Source organism: Perna viridis, chromosome 7, assembly GCF_037379345.1.
Source record: "Perna viridis isolate PV_CMFRI_1.1 ecotype Kerala chromosome 7, ASM3737934v1, whole genome shotgun sequence".
NCBI lineage: Eukaryota > Metazoa > Mollusca > Bivalvia > Mytilida > Mytilidae > Perna > Perna viridis.
Genome location: NC_142451.1, coordinates 35228688 through 35249426, shown reverse-complemented (window position 1 = coordinate 35249426; position 20739 = coordinate 35228688). Strand labels below are relative to the sequence as shown.

Genomic DNA, 20739 nt, shown 5'->3' with positions numbered 1-20739 from the left:
ATCGCAAAATCAGAAAAAAGATCAAGATCTACAATTTCGCAGCTAATGGGAAAATGGAAAGTGGTGATGAGTTTGAATTTGTGCAGACTGAAGCAGAAAACTTTTCATGGATTATAAAATATGCTGTTGAAGAATGATTATGATAAAATAAAATAATTGATATTCAGATAATTATACTGATATGAAGTAAATTTACTATAATAATCACATGCAAAATGGGAAATAAATAAACCTGTATTAATAGACATTTCTGAAAACAGATTGAGAAAAAAAAACAAAAAAACTCAACAACCAAGTAAAAAATCCATCCAGCCAGTCCCATGACTGACAGGACAAAACAAGTTTTCGCTGACTCTTTTTATTGAAGTTATCAAAACAAACAGATATACTCATTGTAATTAGAGGTAAGGAATTTTACCAATGCAGCTGTCAGAAGTCAGTCCCACTTACATGCGGGTCAAGGCTAGGTTTCAGAAATATTGGACTAAAGAGGGGCGGTCTGACTTATAGGCGGATCGACTTATACTCAAGTATATATGGTAATTAATGATGATACAAAATTTCAATTACCTTTTAAGTCACTTATCATTTGGAATTGAAGTTTATTATTTGAATGAATATTTCAGTTGGAAGAATACCTAATGATTCTCTGTATCCACACATCATTTAAAGGGAAAGACCACGTTTGCATTTAGTTAGGCTCTTGTGATAAATCATACCCACGTAAACAAAAATAAATAACCTTTTATGCAGAATGCGCTTTTATAGAATGCTCAAGGCTATGCAAAGTTTGAAATCTTTGAAATATATGTGGATAGCCATCTTGCAGAACTCTCCTATATGAAGGAAGATCATAAGCAGACTTTATTGATTTTTACCGATGGCTTCCAATTGGTTCATGACGTCACTTAGTCGGTTTGGTACTGACACAAGCACTGCAAATAATATGTAAACAAATAATATTCCGTAAATATTTCTACAATCCTGTTTATCTAATCACCGAATCATGTTGTCTTGTCAAGCTTATGATTACTTGAATGATAAAAGAGAGATATTCTAAAAGTGTTTTTAAGGCAACACGAACATTCCTCTGAAATAGCCTTTAGATTTCCCTCAGACATATTCTAGTCTTCTAGCTGCAAATCCTGTTGTTTGTCAAAGTTGTCTGACATTTGCTTACATGTTGTGCCTCAATCTCTTCTTCTGTTTATTTTGGGTTGAAAATTAGGGAAAAAATACTAAATTTGCAATTTCTACGGACATCGTAATCAATTACATATTTACTTTCACTTTACAAACTGACTTCGTGAGGTCACAGCTCAACCGATCATCGTGGCGTCCATAGGTGCGGGAAATTCAAATTCCTTATGTAAAAATCACGATTAATAAGTTAAGAAAGGGAAATTTTTTCGTTGTTCTAATTTAATTTTCATGAACATTTAACAGTTTAGTTTCAATATTTATGATTTGCACAATAACATAATCCTCTCCTTTAAATATTCAGCAATATTTAGAAGGTGTTAGGAATGAAGAATTATCTAGAAAAAAGGTGTGGTAATATGCAGTTATATATTTTGACTATTTTAGATTAATGCCTTTAATACTGACCCAGAAATGTTTATACAAATATATATTTTGACTATTTCAGATTGATGCCTTTAATACTGACCCAGAAATGTTTGTGTTTTTAGTCAGTACTAGAGCTGGTGGTCTTGGAATAAATTTAACTGCTGCTGATACTGTGATATTATATGACAGTGATTGGGTAATACCATTTAAAAAATGATATGTGTTACTTAAAAATACTAAGCGAGGACCTTTTGGTTATTATAACATTCTGTTCTTTCTTTAACCACATGCCAGATGAAAAAAAAGGATATCTGCATTATTTGAAAAAAAATATCTATAAACCAATTTAATAAAAACCTGCCCCTTTTCCTGATCAATAACAAGTTTTAAGTCATATTTGAATTATACTCATATATTCAATTCTTTTAGTAAGACATCTTAATTTTTATTCACAGTAGGTATCCAGTCTGGCAAGTTTATGTTTTTCCATGGACTATAGGTTGGTGGCGTCTACTACAGTCGACTCCACTTAATCGCATATCGCTTTATTGCATATTTCGGTTATTAGCATAATTTTCTCCTGCACTGAACCATTTCCTATTATTCTATTAGGGAAAAAATCACTTATTTGCATAGGCCTTGCAGGTGCATTTCGGTTTATTGCATAGAGAATTTCGCCTCATCCAGGTAAAGACAGGTTTTCCCAAATTCTATTTTAAGCCTTCGGGTCATAAATATGTCAATCATATTTATTGTTGTAAAAACTATATTATCATCAATCAGGAGGTGTTAATAATGGATTAAAAATATAATGGACATAAAAGACAATTTAAATGATTTCTAATTACATTAAAATAAACAAGCACCTAGGTGAACATTGACTTTTGACCACATGCCAAACATCACCTTATGATGCGGCTTGGGGTATTTTTTGTCCCTATTTAAATTCTTCCAACTACAAATGATTATCAATGTAAATTTAATTTAATTTAATGAGCTGAACAGTTTTTAGTCATCATTCATTCAGTACAATGTCTAATTAAATTCAACTACCCTAAGGTGCCCCATACTATCCACACTTCATAGGAATATATCAAGGTCAATGACACGTATAATGCACAACTATCAGTGTACAATGGTGATGAACAGAGGAATGAAAACACACAGACCATTTCAAAAGCCCACAAACTGCAAACATTGATGAATATTACACTGAATCCTGGTGAAATATGAAATATGGGATTTTCTTACATAGAAAGGTCAGGAAATTACTTGACTATTTATAGATGAGAAACATGTGGTTTTACTTATAAATGCACACAACGTAAAGAAGGTCAATAAACAAGACAAACACAATATATATTATTATTTATTGATGAAAGAACAATACGATGAGAAGGTCTATAACAATTTAATACCAGATCAGAAATGTTGAACAGTGATATCCCTGGTTGATCCACAGTATCATCGTCTTACCTGAACTCACACTTCCGGTAAAATAGTAATTTCGGTTATAAGAATAGCCTGGTTATTTGCATAATTTTTACTGGCAAATAGGCTATGCAATTAAGCAGAATCCACTGTATTATTATCATTATTATTATTATTATTGTTATTATTATTATAATTATAAACAAAGTTTATATCGCGCCAACACTAATTAAATTACTCTAGACGCTTTACATTACATAAATAAATATATAAAAGTACACACAAGCACATATCCACACACGAGTATACCATAATACACCCACATACATACCAACACTCTTAATTGCACATACAGTCGCATACCATCACATACACAACACCAAAGTCACCACCATACACACAAACGAGAACACCGTAATCACATACGTCATGTACAGTCACATACATGCATGCACACACATACGTCATTCAATAAAATATAAAATATATTACACCAAAAATGAAACCAACGATAAAAATATGAATGTCATGAGAAATGGAGAATAAAAATGTATAAAATTTACAAAAAATTATGAATGTCATGAGAATAAAAATATAATTGTAAAAAGCAGCAGTTAAAGTATAAAATAATGAATAATTATCTAATATTTAAACCCATTAAATAAGAAACAAAAATGGAAATAAAATAATCATAGAAATGTTAATAGCAAAAGATATCACAGTGTTCGTCAAACAAGAATTCAGTATAGTCATTCATATGCTAGCCTAAACAGGTGGGTTTTTATACATTTCTCAAAAACCTCGAAAGACTCTTCATTCTGTAGAGTTGACAGTAAACCATTCCAGATCTTTGTGGATGCCTTGTCCCCATATGTTTTTGTTCGCACTGTTGGTAATGTCAAACTTGTATGTGACTGTGAATGTAAGGATCTTTGTGGCTCATGTCATTTCACAAGGTCTTTAATGAATTGAGGAGCACGTTCACGCAACGCCTTGAAAGTATACATCAATATTTTATACATAGTTCTAAATTTCACAGGTAACCAGTGAAGCAATACAAGAACTGGTGTTATATGTTCGTATCGTCGTGTCTGTAATTAGGCGAGCGGCTGTATTCTGAACATGTTGAGTTTCACAAGATAGCTTTCGTTTATTCCATATAGAAAAACGTTGCCATAGTCAAGACGAGATGTCACTAACGATGCCACTAGAGTCTTGTATGCATCGGTGGTAATAAACTTTCGAATTCTGCCAATATTCCGAATTTGGAAGTGACATGCTTTTGAAATTTCACATACTTGCTTCTCCATTGACATTGTTTTATCTTAAGTACATTCCGAGGTCCTTGACAAAGGAAGCATCATGCACAACACAACCGTCAAAACTGAGAGAACAGTCTGAGAAATCGGATGCACGCTGTTTTGGAACAAACATTATAAGTTCTGTTTTTTCCTGATTAATTTTCAGTAGATTTGATTGCATTCATAGGCTAATGTCTGATAGGCATGCTTCGAGGTGTGATGCTACAGCGTCCCAATTGTCAATCGGCCTGATAACTTGATACGCCTGGGTATCATCTGCATATCAATGATAACTCGTATGATGTTAGATCTCACCGATTGGTTTTGCAAACATGCAATAGATCTGAGGTCCAAGGATGGATCCCTGGGGGACTCTGTACTTCAGTTCTAAACTATCGGATTGCATGCCATCTATAGAAACAGACTGAGTTCTTTTACAGAGGTAGAATTCAAACCAAGAGAGTGCATGTCCAGAAAAACCATAAAAATACTGAAGATGTTTAAACAGAATAGAATGGTCTATGACATCAAATGCTGCTGAAAGATCAAGTAAACTAATACAGCACACTTATTGTCATCTAAAGTGGAAACTTTATCGTGATGAACATGCAACAGTGCTGTTTCAGTTAAGTGACTTGACCAATATGCTGACTGAACACTGTCATGTAGATTATTTGAGTCTAGGTGGCGTTGTAAACGAGTTGAAACTGCCTTTTCCAATACTTTAGACACAAAACGCAAGTTAGAGACAGGTCTCTAGTTTTTAAGCGTGTTGGGATCCAAACCCTGCTTCTTAATCAAAGGACGAACGCTAGCCTTAAACAGTGCTGCCACGGCAGATTCTGAGAACGATGCACTGATGATTTGAGTGATAGTCGGAAGTAACGAGTCAAGACATGGTTTTAGCAATGTTGTAGGCACAAGATCTAATTCGCACAATTTGGAAGTGTTTGTTGTCACCCATAGACACTTGGTTTCTCTGTGAGGACTTCAAACACCACTTTTAACAATTTTCTTTTTTATTTTTATGAGTTATGGGACTTGATTCATGCAAAAAGGGGTTGACTTCTTGTTTTGAGACAATAACTCAAAAAGGTACTTGACAATTGAGAAATCAATATGTCATTGAGTTATGTTGCAAGCTTTTCTTTTTACTGTAGCTGTAGTATCCTTAAAATCATGCTCTGTGGGAAGAGGAAATGAAGATCTGAATAGCCAAATCTGAAATTTATTGAATAAAACTTCATATTTATAGTGGAGGCTTCAATAATTCGTAAAAATATATTGGTTTTACATTGTTACAGGCATTTCAAGTTCTGAATGTATACGTTGATTTAGGCATTACAAGTTCTGAATGTTTAAATTGGTATAGGCATTACAATTTCTGAATGTAGACCTAGTTATAACCATTACAAGTTCTGAAGGTTTATGTTGGTATAGACATTACAAGGTCTGAATGTTTACGTTGGTATAGGCATTACAAGGTCTGAAGATTTACATTGGTATAGGCATTACAAGGTCTGAAAGTATACATTGGTATAGACATTACAAGGTCTGAATGATTACGTTGGTATAGACATTACAAGGTCTGAGGGTTTACGTTGGTATAGACATTACAAGTTGTGAAGGTTTAAGTTGGTATAGACATTACAAGGTCTGAATGTTTACGTTGGTATAGACATAACAAGGTCTGAATGTTCACATTAGTATAGACATAGCAGGGTCTGAAGGTTTATGTTTATATAGACATTACAAGGTCTGAATGTTAAATTTGGTATAGACATAACAAGGTCTGAAGGATTACGTTGGTATAGACATAACAAGGTCTGAAGGTTTACGTTGGTATAGACATTACAAGATCTGAAGGTATACGTTGTTATAGACATTCCAAGGTCTGAAAGTTTACATTGATATAGACATTACAAGGTCTGAAGGTTTACATTGATGTAGACATTACAAGGTCTGAAGGTTTACATTGGTATAGACATTTCAAGTTCTGAAGGTATACTTTGTTATAGACATTCCAAGGTCTGAAGGTTTACATTGATGTGGACATTACAAGGTCTGAAGGTTTACGTTAGTATAGACATTACAAGGTCTGAATGTTTATGTTGGTATAGACATAGCAGGGTCTGAAGGTTTATGTTTATATAGACATTACAAGGTCTGAATGTTAAATTTGGTATAGACATAACAAGGTCTGAAGGTTTACGTTTGTATAGACATTACAAGATCTGAAGGTATACATTGTTATAGACATTCCAAGGTCTGAAGGTTTACATTGATGTAGACATTACAAGGTCTGAAGGTTTACATTGATGTAGACATTACAAGGTCTGAAGGTTTACATTGGTATAGACATTTCAAATTCTGAAGGTATACATTGTTATAGACATTCCAAGGTCTGTAGGTTTATGTTGGTGTAGACAATACAAGGTCTGAAGGTTTACGTTGGTGTAGACAATACAAGGGCTGAAGGTTTACATTGATATAGGCAGTACAAGATCTGAAGCTATACATTGGTATAGACATTACAAGATCTGAAGGTATATATTGATATAGGCAGTACAAGATCTGAAGCTATACATTGGTATAGATCTGAAATTTTTGAAATTTCTGCTATTTCTGCAACAACAACAAAATGGAAAAAAAAAAATTTTAATTACATTTGTCAGATATGCAGATAGCAGAGGTGTTTACATTTACGATTTTGCCATAATTTCTACGAAAATTGGCCAAAAAATATGATTTACGATTTGTACTGTTGAAACTATGGTTACCCGATGTGAAAAACTTAAATTTGTTTCTTCATTAAATCATAGATTTAAACAAGGTCTGTAGAGCACTTGAATGAAATGGTTAATTGTAATAGTGTCAAACGCTTAAAAGACTTGAACAGAAAAGGAAGCATGGCTTCCAAGTGAAAGGGGGATTGTGATACAAATAATAATGATGTTCATGGAAGTGAAATCCTTAGATAGATTAAAAGGAGCATACTATAGATCACTACAATAATACATTTGTTAATTGACTATCAGTATTATTTCTAGTCCATAGATTTGATTATGTTACTTCTTGCAACTGTTTAGTGTTATTTGAGTTTATTAAATTGTTCTTATTTGAAAATCTACATTATTTATAGAGAAATCATAGTTGAAGCTGTACACAGACTTCTTTGTCATTGTTGACCATACTGAGGTTTCTAAAATAAATCGTTGGTTGAGATTTCATGTTTTAACAGGTTTTGCTATGAAAATATAGATTTTGTCTTAGAAGATAAGTACAGCAGGGATGCCTGAACAAAACAATTATTTTTAGGCCTATTTATAGGCCATTAAAGGCCTATATTAAGTGAAGAAAACAAGTGCATTATATGCATAAAGGTGCCCTTTTTTGTTGGAATATATGAAAACTTCAAAACTACCAAGAACATGGCAGAACTACTGACTACTTGATAGGGAAACTACTGAGGTCACTGATATTGGGTAAACAGGTCTGAGATAGGTCATTGGAGCCAAACACCTTTTAAGTATACCTTAATGTTCTGAATATGCAGTGATTATGAGCCATGAGAATTAGTTTCCCTATTTACGAAAGTGGTTCAAAATGATTCAGGTGCAGTCTTTGCCTGTGAATGTACCTTATAAGCTCTCATGTCATCATCATTATTGTCCGTTGTTAACTTTTCTTTGAAAATCTTCTCTTCTGAAACCACTGAACAGAAAGTGATAAAACTTGGTGACAATCATGCTTGGCTTGTCTACTCCCAAAATTGTATCATTTATGGTCCTGTACCAAAAAAAAACATGACCACAGTATTTCAATATTTATTTTTGGTGCAAATTGCAGAAAAATCTGTTGACCCATTTTGGAGTTCTAGCCCTTGAAAGTGTCATTTTTGAGGTTTTTATCAGTTTTTGCCTCATATTTAGAAAGTAAAAGCGGATTAATGGTTAATGTAAATTCATTAAATGTTCAGTATTTCAATATCTATTATTGATGTAATTTCAGAAAAAGATGTTGACCTTTCTTGGAGTTTTGGTTCTCAAATTTTTTTGTTTTTTTTTTTTGTTATCTGTTTCTGCCAGTTGTTTTGTTTTTTTAAAGCAGATTAATTAATGTGAATTGATAAAATGTTCAGTATTTTAGTATTTATTATTGGTGCAAATTTGTATCTAATAAGTTTTATCGATAAATGCCAAAACTTGATCCAGCTTGACTTTCAGCTTAAATCCTGTAATGAAGAATTTTCTTGCTGTAATTTGACTGAAAAATGATTCTTATATTATGCATTATAATTTTTGTAGAACCCCCAATGCGATTTGCAGGCTCAAGATAGATGTCACAGAATTGGACAGGTAAATCCTGTTGTTGTTTACAGGTTTGTTACTGCAAACACCATAGATCAAAGGATAGTAGAGCGAGCAGCAGCCAAAAGGAAATTGGAGAAAATGGTTATACACAAAGGTATATTTAGGTTTTTTGGTGTATTGTTATCAAATTCAAATGCATGTTTTAGTCTACTTAGTTAGAAATGATTATTTTATGTGAAATTTTCTCTGAAAATGCCTTGAATATTTTCTAACCACATGTTTTGCATTAATGTTCACATTATGTTACAAAAAGATATTTACCAATAAGTTGTGTATTGTATTATCTTCTGCTGAGTAAAATTTGGATTTATAATTTGATTGGAGACAATAAAAATAATCTGTGTAAAGACTTCAATTTTTCAAATAACAAGTATATCTCTGAATAATTTCCCCCACTTTTTGGGTGTGGTACAAGTAAACTTACAGAATGTGCTCTGTTTAATCTATTTTGAAAAAAACTTCTGTCTGAACATCTTTCCTTAAAATACTTATTATTGGACCTGAAATTTGAAATTTCTGATGTTCAGGTTAAAATGTGCCAAATAGTTTTCACTTGTCTGTATGTCTGTGTTTCTGTTTTTAACTTGAGATCAAATGAAATAAACCAAGAAATAAACTAGGTATCTTGGGCAGGTTAATTTTTTTTCCTAGTGTCAAGGGTAAATGGGTTTTTGAGCTCAGCTTATGTCATCACTTAGCGTCCGTAATAGTCTGGTCATCATCATCGTCCAATATTTCTAAAAATTTCTTGAGAAAATTTTCAGTGGATTGTAAATCAAGGTTGGCAAAGGTGCTGAAAATCCTTAAAAGTACTTGAAAACGAAAAATTTACAAATAAGGACTTGAAAGTACTTCATTTTCAAAAGAGGTCCTGAAAAGTCCTTGTGAATCTGATATCCTTTCAGTTCAATATAAAAGTGTTGTTTAATTGCAGAAAAGAACATTTTCTGACCAAAGAATATCAGATTTTTTGATTACTTACAAATATTATGATATCGGCATTCTGCGCAATATTGTTTTATTTTACTTACAGTGAAGATTATCACTTTTGATTGATTGTTTGTTTTATTAACAGGGGTTGAAAATTCCTAAAGCCCGAAGCCTGGGACTGAAGAAATTGAACCTCAGACTTTACTTTTTTTCAATGAAATAAGTCTGTCGGGCATGGCAAATCTAAAAAAAATAAAAACTCTTTTTTGAAAGATTTTGTTGTCATTATTTAGGCCATGTTTCTCGATCTATTCCCTGACCTATAAATGGTTATAACTTCATTTTTAGAATGCGTATTCACTAGATCGATCTATTGATTAGTCATTCTCAAATCTGAATCACACCTGTGCTTGATCAGACACATTTTTTGACTTACTACAAATTTTATTAATCAAGCGCTGGAATGATAAAAATCAAATTTCGTTGATAAACTTTCAACGAAAATATTGTTGCTCAATTACAATTTCAGGGTAAAAAAAAAAGCTTATGACAAGGCATCAGACTGGGAGATGGAATCAATTGACACTGTGTCTTCTTCCATGCAAACATTGAAATATACATAAGAAAATCAGATAACAAAATTGCATTTATATATCTTGCGATTGGGACTTGACAAAACATTGTTGGGCTTAGTGTACAAAAGATGAAGTCCAGGGCTCGGGTCTGCCCAAAAAAATTTTCAACCCCTGATTAATAAAATGAATTGATGATGTTGATTATTTGTTTTTGGCGGTCTGAGAAAAAAGTAGTTCAAACTTCAGGGAAGAAGTTTTCATCATGCCTGGCAGGTGCCAGTTCTCAAATAGATGGCTCGAAATGCCTGCATATGGTGTCTGGTTGAAAGGGCCAACTAGACCAAAAAAGCTAAATGCAGAGTTTGCAAAAAAAGAGTTCGACATTTTTTCGGTGGGGGAATTGGCTGTTTAAAGCCACATGAAAAGGATCATTCATTTCCAAATCCAGTGAGAAGTAGTGCTTAGGAAAAACAACAGTCCATGACAAAAGTAGAAGCTGACATTGACGAGAAAATGAAAGAATTGCAGGACAGTATTTGTTGATTTTGAATAAAAAAGATTTTTTCTTTTTTATGACCCATGAGGGAATTAAAAAGAAAGGATAGGATTTTAATGTACATTTGATAAAAAACAAAAACCAAAAATAAAATATGAATTTTTGTGTTAAATGATACATGGACCCTTTATTTGAATAGTACACATTGCCTTAGAATATAAATGTGTTATTCACTGAAATATACCTTTTTAATGTCTGATGTGCAAGAAAACATGCTAGACCTAGAAGCCTTGATGATTTGATAATCAGGGTCTTTGAAAATCCCAAAAATTGCCCTTGAATTTTGTGGTAAAAAATGTGTATGAACTGTGGTAAATGAATTTTGTCACCAGTAGCAACCAACATGGCTGCCATGTCTGTTCATAGAACACAGTTGTAAACACACTTAATTCAGTTTATATTTATTTATTGCTATGCAATATGCTCATTAATCTTGGTCACATTCAGGTTTAATTTTAGTAGCTTTTTTATTAAAGAATGTTGATAGTTAAGTCTGGTTTGTACTGTTAATACTTGTAATTAAAAATTACTTGAGTACAGTGAAGTGCTGAGGAATAAGGAACCTCGTGTTTTTAGAAATCTTTAAATGAATCCTAATGCTGGAAAAGATTTTTAAGGTTTTGAGGCAAGTGGATTATGGTAAACAAAAAAACAGAAAAAAAAACAATTGACATATTTTGAGAATCAGATTAGTGAGCCCATACATTTTTAATGCTAATTTTTTTTTACAATAGTTACTGTATAAAAATGTCTCTTATTAATGGTTGTCTGAATAGGTAAGTGGGTTTATGTGAACAATCATTTTGGCTGGGTCTTTTTTTTTTTTTTTTTTTTTGTAAATATTTTAATTTGTCTGTTGGATAGATGTCATAACTATTATGAAAAGTATATTACAAAAGCTTTTCCTTAATTATTACTAGAACTTAAGTGACTTTTGCAAATTGGAAGAAATCTTCAATATCTTCATGTGTATTTAAAAAAAAAATGTTTTTCAATTCATTGGTTTTATATCTACAGGGAAGTTTAAAACAGGAATGAAAGATTATAAAGCGGACTTTAAACCACTGACACCACAGGAACTACAAGAGTTACTGCAGTCTAAAGACCATCAAATGGAGGTGAAGGGACAGGATGAAAGCTCCTGTTTAGGGGAGAAAGAATTAGAAATACTCCTAGATAGGTCAGACTTAGTTGAAAAGTGGGCTTCAAAAACAGAAAACAAAAAAGGTATTCACAAAATAGTTCTACAACTCTTTTTGGTCAGCCCTTTTCTTTCAAAAATAATAATTTTTGAACTCAAAGGCTCTCACTTAAAAACCATATTATCTTCTTTCTGTTTTCAATCAACAATTATTAGAGAACCCTTAAAATGTAATGGTGAATCAGAGTTATATCAAGGTAAATATCCTTCAAAATTATCTTCCTCATCATTGTTGTCCTCATTTTAAAATATCCAGAATGCCATCCAGTTCAGCATTTTCCTAAAATAGAGATGCATATTAATGTTTTTGTCATCAGAATTCCCACTTCTGGTCAACTGTCTGATGTGAGAATCAGGGAAAACGGAATTCATTTGTAAAAAGGTTAACATGTAGAAGCTTCATTGAAGCAAAACTTATCATGAATGTTCCGTTGAAAATCTTTAAAAATCTTTGTGTAGGAATTTTTGATTTTGGGGAAAACATGGCTGCCATTAGTAAAAAAAGTCATTGGGATCTAATAGCAGAAATTTGCGGATAACTGGAACAAAAGTTGAGTTTAGCTAAAATCTGGCTGGGTTAAATTGTTCAGCGTGATGGGATGGACCTATGCCGTAATTCCCAGAAAGATTCATTGATGGATGCAGTAAGTCATGGGTCCTGAAATGTATTTTTTCCAACTTGAAAGTCTTTTCCTCTGAGACTACTGAATGGATTGAAACAAAACTTAAAATGAATATTCTGTATATCATTTTTAACAATCCGTGTGTGGTTATTTTTGATCTTGCAAAAAAACATGGCTGCTGTTACTAAAAATAGACATTAGGGGTCAGATTGCAGAAGTTATAAAAATTTGGCTGGAGTAAAATTTTTCAGCATGATGGAATGGACCAATACTGAAATTTTTAGAAAGATCCTTTGATGTTTGAGTTGTGGGTCCTGGAATCTCATTAATCCATTCATGTGTGTCTGATAAAATGCTACGGATTTGGCTACCAATTGGAGAAAAACAACATCTACAGTCCTAACAGACCATATATGTGCTTATTCATTCCTGCTCAGACCCGGAGAAGTACAGATTGTCCAATCTGTTGCATAAACATCCACTTACAAGATTCTCTCCCAACCAGTATTTTCAGAATCCATAATAGGCGACACAGGTGTAATAAAATGTAGGTTTCAATTCCCATGAGGGAACCTTGTGTGACGATGCCAACGTGACCATAGGAAGATTATAACATAACCACATATAACTGTACAATACAACATCACCTCTCCCTTCACCTGTAAACAAAAACATCAATCAACATACATACAGACCTTGTCAGATGCAAGGCTAGTGCGAGCTAGCCTGGGCCTTTGAGCAGGGGTCTGTAAACAGATGTAGCATATTCAATGTTCCACACAGAGCATAGTGACAGAGGAGTGTATTTAATCTTCTGTCCTTACTTTCAATTTTTTTAGCATTTGGGTGTTCTGTCTTTTCCAACCACTTCTGGCACCTATTTCTGGGTCATGGAAGGTCACTTTATGAACTCCCGGTTGATTTCACCTGTGAAGTGGCAATATTTATGGACTTTTGCAGCATTCACTATTTGAAGAAAATAGCTGTGGGATCAATGAGGACAGCTTTGCCATTCTTAGTGGCAATAATGTCTGATATTCATATTTTACGAACTTCATCATTGAGATAAAGCTCATTAGCCATAACCCTTCCCAGCCTTTTCACTCAATCCATAAGGATCTTCACCAACCAGTTGTGCCTATTGATCCGGTAGTCCTTTATGGCTGGGCAAGTGACCAGATACTAAACCTACTGTCTCATGTACTGCTTGGCATTTTTGACAGTTGATCTCTGTTTTGGTAAATGCGGGCTAGCGTAGTGTGAACTGGAAAGGTGTCTATATTGGCTTGTATGGCCAAGATGAAATAGGCTTCCTATAAGTAGCTGGTGTGGTCCATGCATTAAGACGCCTTGTGTTGGAAGGCTCTTTTGCCTTTGCCCGCAGTTGGAGCCATTCTTTCATGTTTTTTGTTTAAACATCCAATTAAATTGATAACTGAATAAATATCGATGTATGAATATCTTGGTAGGTCTATGCTGTTTACTTTTGTCATAGACCTAAGTCTATAAAAACTCAGGTTTTAGTTTCCCACACTGATTTAGTATAGCTGTTTTAGTTTCCCACACTGACTTTGTATAGCTGTTTTAGTTTCCCACACTGACTTTGTATAGCTGTTTTAGTTTCCCACACTGACTTTGTATAGCTGTTTTAGTTTGCCACACTGACTTTGTATAGCTGTTTTAGTTTCCCACACTGACTTTGTATAGCTGTTTTAATGTGTAAACAAGCCATTTAAATGTGCTTTATGTACTTAGTGTGAAAAATGACAACAAACTACTAGTATCTTATCATTGTCTTATTACAGCATCAAAGACTAGACCGAAAAGGAAGCCATCCAAAAGAGAAGTACGTGGACTTTTTAAAGTTATAGACAATGATGGTGAGAATGACAGCTCAAATATTACAGAAGAAGAAATCAGTGAACTCTCGGAAATAGCTGGTCTATGATGATGAGTGTATTACTTGGGCACTTTTGTATTGATGATAATTGGATTCTTTGGATGTTTGTTTTAAAAAATAATTGCTGTAAGTAAAAAAAAATTGTCTTAGATCTCAGGCAGTCTTTGTCTTGTTAAGGGGGTGTTATTAACCATTTTTATCCCAATATCAATAAAAATTGGGTTTTTTCCTGGCTAAACACCCTTTGGCCGTAGTTTTTTTTTAATGTGTTGTTTTTTGGATCAGCAGACCTTACCTTTCCAGCTGGGAGAAAGAAATGAATTTGAATTTCAGTTTGCTATTATTTTTTTTAACAAGAAATTAACAATTGAAAAAAATATTTATTGCTAAACTGTAACATCTTATTTTGATATTAAGTTATGGACAAAGCTTTTGTTCATTTGAAAACAGCAAAAATAGGGAAGCCAAGTCAGTGGGAACATTGCATGAACATGGCTGCATAAATTTCTCCACATAATTTGAAAAACAATTTAGCACTGGCTAGAGATAAAGAAAATCAACATACTTGTAATTTAAAGAAGGTAAAAGGTTCTTGAGAAATCTGTAGGGTTTGTTTTTATTCACTACTGGAAGGAGGTAAATAAAGGGGAGATAATTTGCAGGAAAACATTGCTTTTTCTTTCTTCAGACAGTATTTGCCATTTCACCCTTCATAATTTTTGAAATTTATAAATTTAAGGATAATTAAGGGACATAACAATGAAAAAAAGATAAATTTCTATGTATCTTCCAATTGAAGACAAATTTCTAGATTTTTAGTGTATATTTTAGATTCGAAACTGTTAGTGAAATCATAAATCTCACCACTACGTGCACTTGACATTTCTTATTAGTCCCCTACTGGCTTTGGCCGACAGTGTCTTAAGATTTGCACTCTGTCCATCTGTCTCTCTGGGGAAAAAATATAAGTTTTCTGAACGCTTGCAAATATTAAGCTTTTTTTTGGGTATGTGACTCATCCCTTAAGAGTTACAGATCAAGTTTATGTCTCTTTCTCTCTGCTGATTTTTGTCAGAATTATGGCCCTTGAACTTTGAAAGATGTACCAAAATTTAAGTTTTCAGCACTTTTTTCTAAATGCTTGCAGATATTGAACTGATTTTGGTATCTGAGTGAACCTGGATAAGTTATAGCCGTCGAACTTTGCAAAATATACTGAATTTTAAGTTTTTTGCACTTTTTTTCTAAATGCTTGCAGATTTTGAGCTGATTTTTGTTATGTTATTCTACCCTGATGAGATACAGATCAATTGAGGTTTCATTGGGCTCTCCTGATTTTTGTCTTAGTTATGGCCCTTGAACATTGAAAAATTGAATTTTCCGCACTTTTTTTCCTGAACACCTGCAGATATTGAGCTGATTTTTGGTATGTGAGTCTACCTTGATGAGTTACAGATCAAGTTTTCAGCATTTTTAGCTTTGTTGATTTTTTCCGAAGTTACCATCTTTCTGTTTTATGCGCTATATCAAAATTTCAGTTTTACACACTTTTGTCAAAAGAGAACCAGTTAACATTATCGCAATCTGACAATATGTTAATATAACAAAAGATAGGCTAATTATTCATTTAGGTTTGTATGGAATTTGAAGCCTAATTGGGACAATTATCATTGTCCCCTTTAGGCAAATGCCGAAGGGGACTTAGGTTTGCACTCCGTCTGTCAGTCTGTCAGTCACACTTGGTTTTCCAGACTTTTTTGTAATGCCTCATCCAATTGATTTCATATTTTGTATATAGTCTTATCATGACGAGTTACAAGTTAAGTTCGAATGACATTATGGTTGAAAGATTTTTACAGAAGTTATGGCCCTTGGACATAGAAAATTTCATGAAATTTTATGTTTTTCAGACTTTTTTTTGTAATGCTTCATCCAATTGATTTCTTATTTGGGATATAGTCTTATCATGACAAGTTACATGTTAAATTTGAATGATCTTACTGTTGAATGATTTTTTACAGAAGTTGTGTCCCTTGGACATATAAAATTAATAAAATTTTATGTTTTCCAGACATTTCTTTGTAATGCCTCATCCAATTGATTTCATATTTGTTAGCTAGTCTTATCATGACGAGTTACAAATTAAATTTAAATATTATTGCGGCAAAATGGTTTATATGGAACTTATGGCCCTTTGACATAGAAAATTACATAAAATTTTATGTTTCATCATTTTGATGCAAATTGCTGCTGTCATTCTAGAGTTATTTGCCCTTTAATTCATAATAATGAAGTTTTTTTCAACTTTCCAGGTGATAGAAAGAGAATGTCTTTATGCAGCTTTCTGTAATGCAAAAATGTCATTATCTACTGTAAAATGAAGCTCAGATTTGATTTTGATGGAATTTGCTTTTGCTGTTCAAGAGTAATTTTTTCTTGATTGTTAAAAAATAACACCATCCATTGTTAGTTCACATATATAAAAAAAATCTCGTAAAGGCAATGAGTTCAAAGACCGAAAGGGGACACTGTATTGCATCAGCAATACTGTCAGAATGCTTGTTCATTTAGATTGGTATGAAATTTGAAATCTATTCTGTTCAATTGACTGTGTATTAACTCAAGGTCATTTCCTCAGTTTTTCATTTATACTTAATGTTCCAAGATAGTATCTTGGTCAGTGATATAAAAGCCAGTAGGGGGTATGTCTAAACACCTCAAAAACCAGTATTTATGCACTAAGACCCATAAGATTACATCTTACCGAAGTAAAAGTACTACCATTGGAAAGGTTATCTAAAAATGCATCTATTGTTCTGAATTTAATTTAATAATAGTCATTAATTCATTTACTATTTAGTCCTTTGTGCAATTTCCCGTTCATGTGCCGGCAATCATGCGAGTGACCGACCGTGACCACAGCTCTGATGTCCATTGATCGTTAATTTAAGTCAATGATGCGTACAGTAATAACCAATCAAGCTTTAGTCTGGTGATTTTGTTTATTAGTGATAATCTTATTGAAAATGTTAATTGTGTTCAATTTTTGTACATGGTTTCAAGAATATATACAAAATTAAATATTATATATAAATTTATTTTAACTCCTTGATGGTTTCATTATTATTTGAAGTTTGCATGGAAAATACTTTACAAACATAGTAAAGCCTTTCAAAATTTACTCAGTTTCAGCAATAAAAGTGAATGCATATAAAATGCAAAAAAAAGATGGAAGAGATATCTTTATATATGTACAAAGTTTGATATACACGGATCATAGTTCTGTTAGTTCTACTTTGAAAATTACAAGGTGGAGACCTCGGTTTTCGTTAAGTTACGAAAGCTGTTTGTTGAGACTTGTCTTTTGGTCATTTACTTTTAAGTTTTCACCTAATTTGAAATTAGAAAATAGTATTGATTTTTGGGGGGAATTTTTACATTAATATCAATTTTATTTGATACTAAATAAAGTTAAAACAGATATATATTTATTTAATTTGGTATTTCGCAGACTATGCAAATATGATTTATTTTATATAATTTTAAAAATTTTTTAAGTAACTTTATGCAATTTCAATTTTTATATCTAATTAATTCTGTTTCATTCTAATATCCATAATTAATGTTATCAGGAACATATAATGGTACGAATGAATCTTAGTTCTGGATTCATTCGTACTGCATGGTTTTATAATATGAGAAAGCAGAATAGTCCACTTTCTTTGCCCTTTGATTATAAGATGTTCAATTTCATCAGTTCCCAGTTCATCAAATGATCGATTCAAAAACATGTACGATCTGCACTACATGACATTGTAGGAGTCCCTTTCACAGACATAAAAAAATCCTGGTTGGAACAGGAAACTATGAACTACATGGTTCTTTTAAGAGATGTGCCGTTATGTATCAGAGCTGGTTTTCAAAATCTTCCGAATGAGAAAGAAATTCTGTATCAGAGACTTTCATAAGATATAAAAGGATTCTTCTAATGCTGTTTGTTCAAAATGTGGAAAACGTGCCAACATACCAGAGACATTAAAAAAAAAAAACAATCAATGTAAAAGACCTCGTGCAAATGGAACACAATCCTTGCCATAAATGTTATTAATGTAAAAAATAATTGTCCCACTATTTAAAAGTGTGTGACTTAATACTGTTTATTTATTCATTTCTTTAAAAGCTTTTTTCAAAATCAGCATTACGATTTTTCATGAAAACAAGAACAAAAATTTCAACAATAAAAATTCAAAAAAAAAACCAATATTTAAGCTCTATTAAATAAACATTGATTAATCTATCTAATATATTTACTTCCATTTAATTCCCTTTGACTTATTCAATTAACACTATATTTCCAATACTCTAATTACACATAAATTCCACTATTGTCGGTATCTATTCAGTCATGGTCATTGTTACACGTAGGATTGTCGGCACGTGCCGGAAATTTTAGCACAAAAGACTACAATTCTAACGAATTAATGACTGTTTTTACACTAAATTTAGTGTATTTTCTGTAATTTTAAATGACCATTCCAATGGTAGTACTTTTACTCCAGAAATATGTCATCTTATTGGTCTTATTGCACTAAGACCAGTCTTTGCGGTGTTTAGATGGGCCGGCCGGTAGGGGACCATGTATTGTTTTGAAGTACTGTCAGAGTGCTTGTTTTCTATAAAACCGAAGACAAAGCTGGGCATCTATTTAATCTAAAAAAAGGTTTTCAAAAAGGAAATACAATCTGTCTGTGTAATCAAGTATTGCACATTGAAAGTATTGGATACTGAACTGTTTGGAATGAGGATTGGTTTTTTTAATTGATGTGTAACTATATGTGCAATAGGTTAGAATTCCACTTCCGAACAGTCGAACATCGATGCGTCATACTTTGAAGGGTCAAAATCTGGGATAACTTAATTGACAGTCCTGTCAAAACTTTCCTTACTGCAATACAATTTTACCTAGGATGACTAACTCGAATGAATTGAAACCTTGGATAATTCAAGGTTTTCAATCAGTCCCCTCGATAGGTCTTCTAGGTAATTAACTCTGATGTCTCAAAGTCAACTTATTAGTGATAAAACTGATTGTTTTATTGCAAACCATGATTAAAGTTATATTTTACGAAGTTAAGTGTGGCTTTTTTTGTGACACCTTTATGACTTTAGTATTGTATAAATACAAAATAGCTGGTATAATTAATGGGAAGAATTTGATTTAATCACACTTTGGAATTTACACCAACAGTGATATTGGATATTTTGATAATCATATAAAAAAAATATTGATTAATTTTATTTGTTGAACTGATAATCCGAACATTTAATTACACACATCAAACAGACGATAGCAACTGATTTTATTCAATGACTACTTTCATTTTGCAAGTGAATCTGAAATTTTATCATAGTAATGAAGTACATATAGTTTGCTGATACTCTTTTCTGAAAGTTTCAAAGCAACATGCTGTGTACTAAAACAAACCAAAAAAAACTTATTTTTGATTTGCTTATCGATGTCGCTCAGCATTTAAAACGTAATTGATAGACAACACATCAAAGTTGTCTTCCGATATGTTGCACAAAACATCACAATTGGATCGAAAAACTCAGGTAAGTAAAGTAATGTGCTAGACATAAAATCATAATCATTTCTCGGTTATACTCGACTTTGGATGACTTGAACCTCACATAACTTGAACATTTTCGCCTGGTTCATTCGACTTGACTGAAACCACGGATGACGAGCATTTTTGCCCGGTCCCTCTGACTTAGCAAGGTTTGACTGTATGTGATTTTTTAAAGATACAAATGTATTTATTTAAAATATTATATAATATATTTATATAATATTATATAAAAAATTAAAATATTAGGAGATACCTATTTCTGGTTTATTTTATTTTTTTTTTTTTTCACAACACTGACTCAATTTCTTCAGGTCAGAATCCATGAATCATCTTTTCAGAATGTTTAAACATCATATGTACTTATTTATACCACTGAAACTTTGGTGGATGCATGTAACTATCGCCATTTTATTGATGAAATTTGAAACCCTCTTAAATGGGCAGAAATGATGCACCTACTTCAGGATATGATACATATTGTGATACAAAGGTGACAATATGATACACCTACCTCACAATACGATACGTATTGTAATACAAGGATGACACTATACACCTTCCTCACGTTATGATACTTATCGTGATACAAGGGCGATGATATGATACACCTTCTTCACGATATACGTATTGTGATACACCTATCTCACGAT

The 20739-nt window shown here is 32.6% G+C and overlaps 1 protein-coding gene across 7 annotated transcripts in view; it reads left to right on the top strand.

Moving 5' to 3' along the window:
• LOC148612450 (lymphoid-specific helicase-like) overlaps positions 1–19588 on the top strand; it is a 92568-nt gene extending 72980 nt beyond the window's left edge. For 6 of the 7 annotated variants that reach the window (XM_088593883.1, XM_088593881.1, XM_088593880.1 and 3 more), the window contains exons 18-21: positions 1649–1765; positions 8609–8768; positions 11753–11962; positions 14365–19588. In XM_088593883.1, coding sequence (XP_088450009.1) covers positions 1649–1765; positions 8609–8768; positions 11753–11962; positions 14365–14507 — 630 coding nt within the window. In that variant the 3' untranslated portion in view covers positions 14508–19588. Of the gene's footprint in view, positions 1–1648; positions 1766–8608; positions 8769–9749; positions 9873–11752; positions 11963–14364 lie in introns of those variants that run through there. The other variant, XM_088593885.1, reaches the window with a different exon arrangement.
• Positions 19589–20739: the final 1151 nt, after the last annotated feature.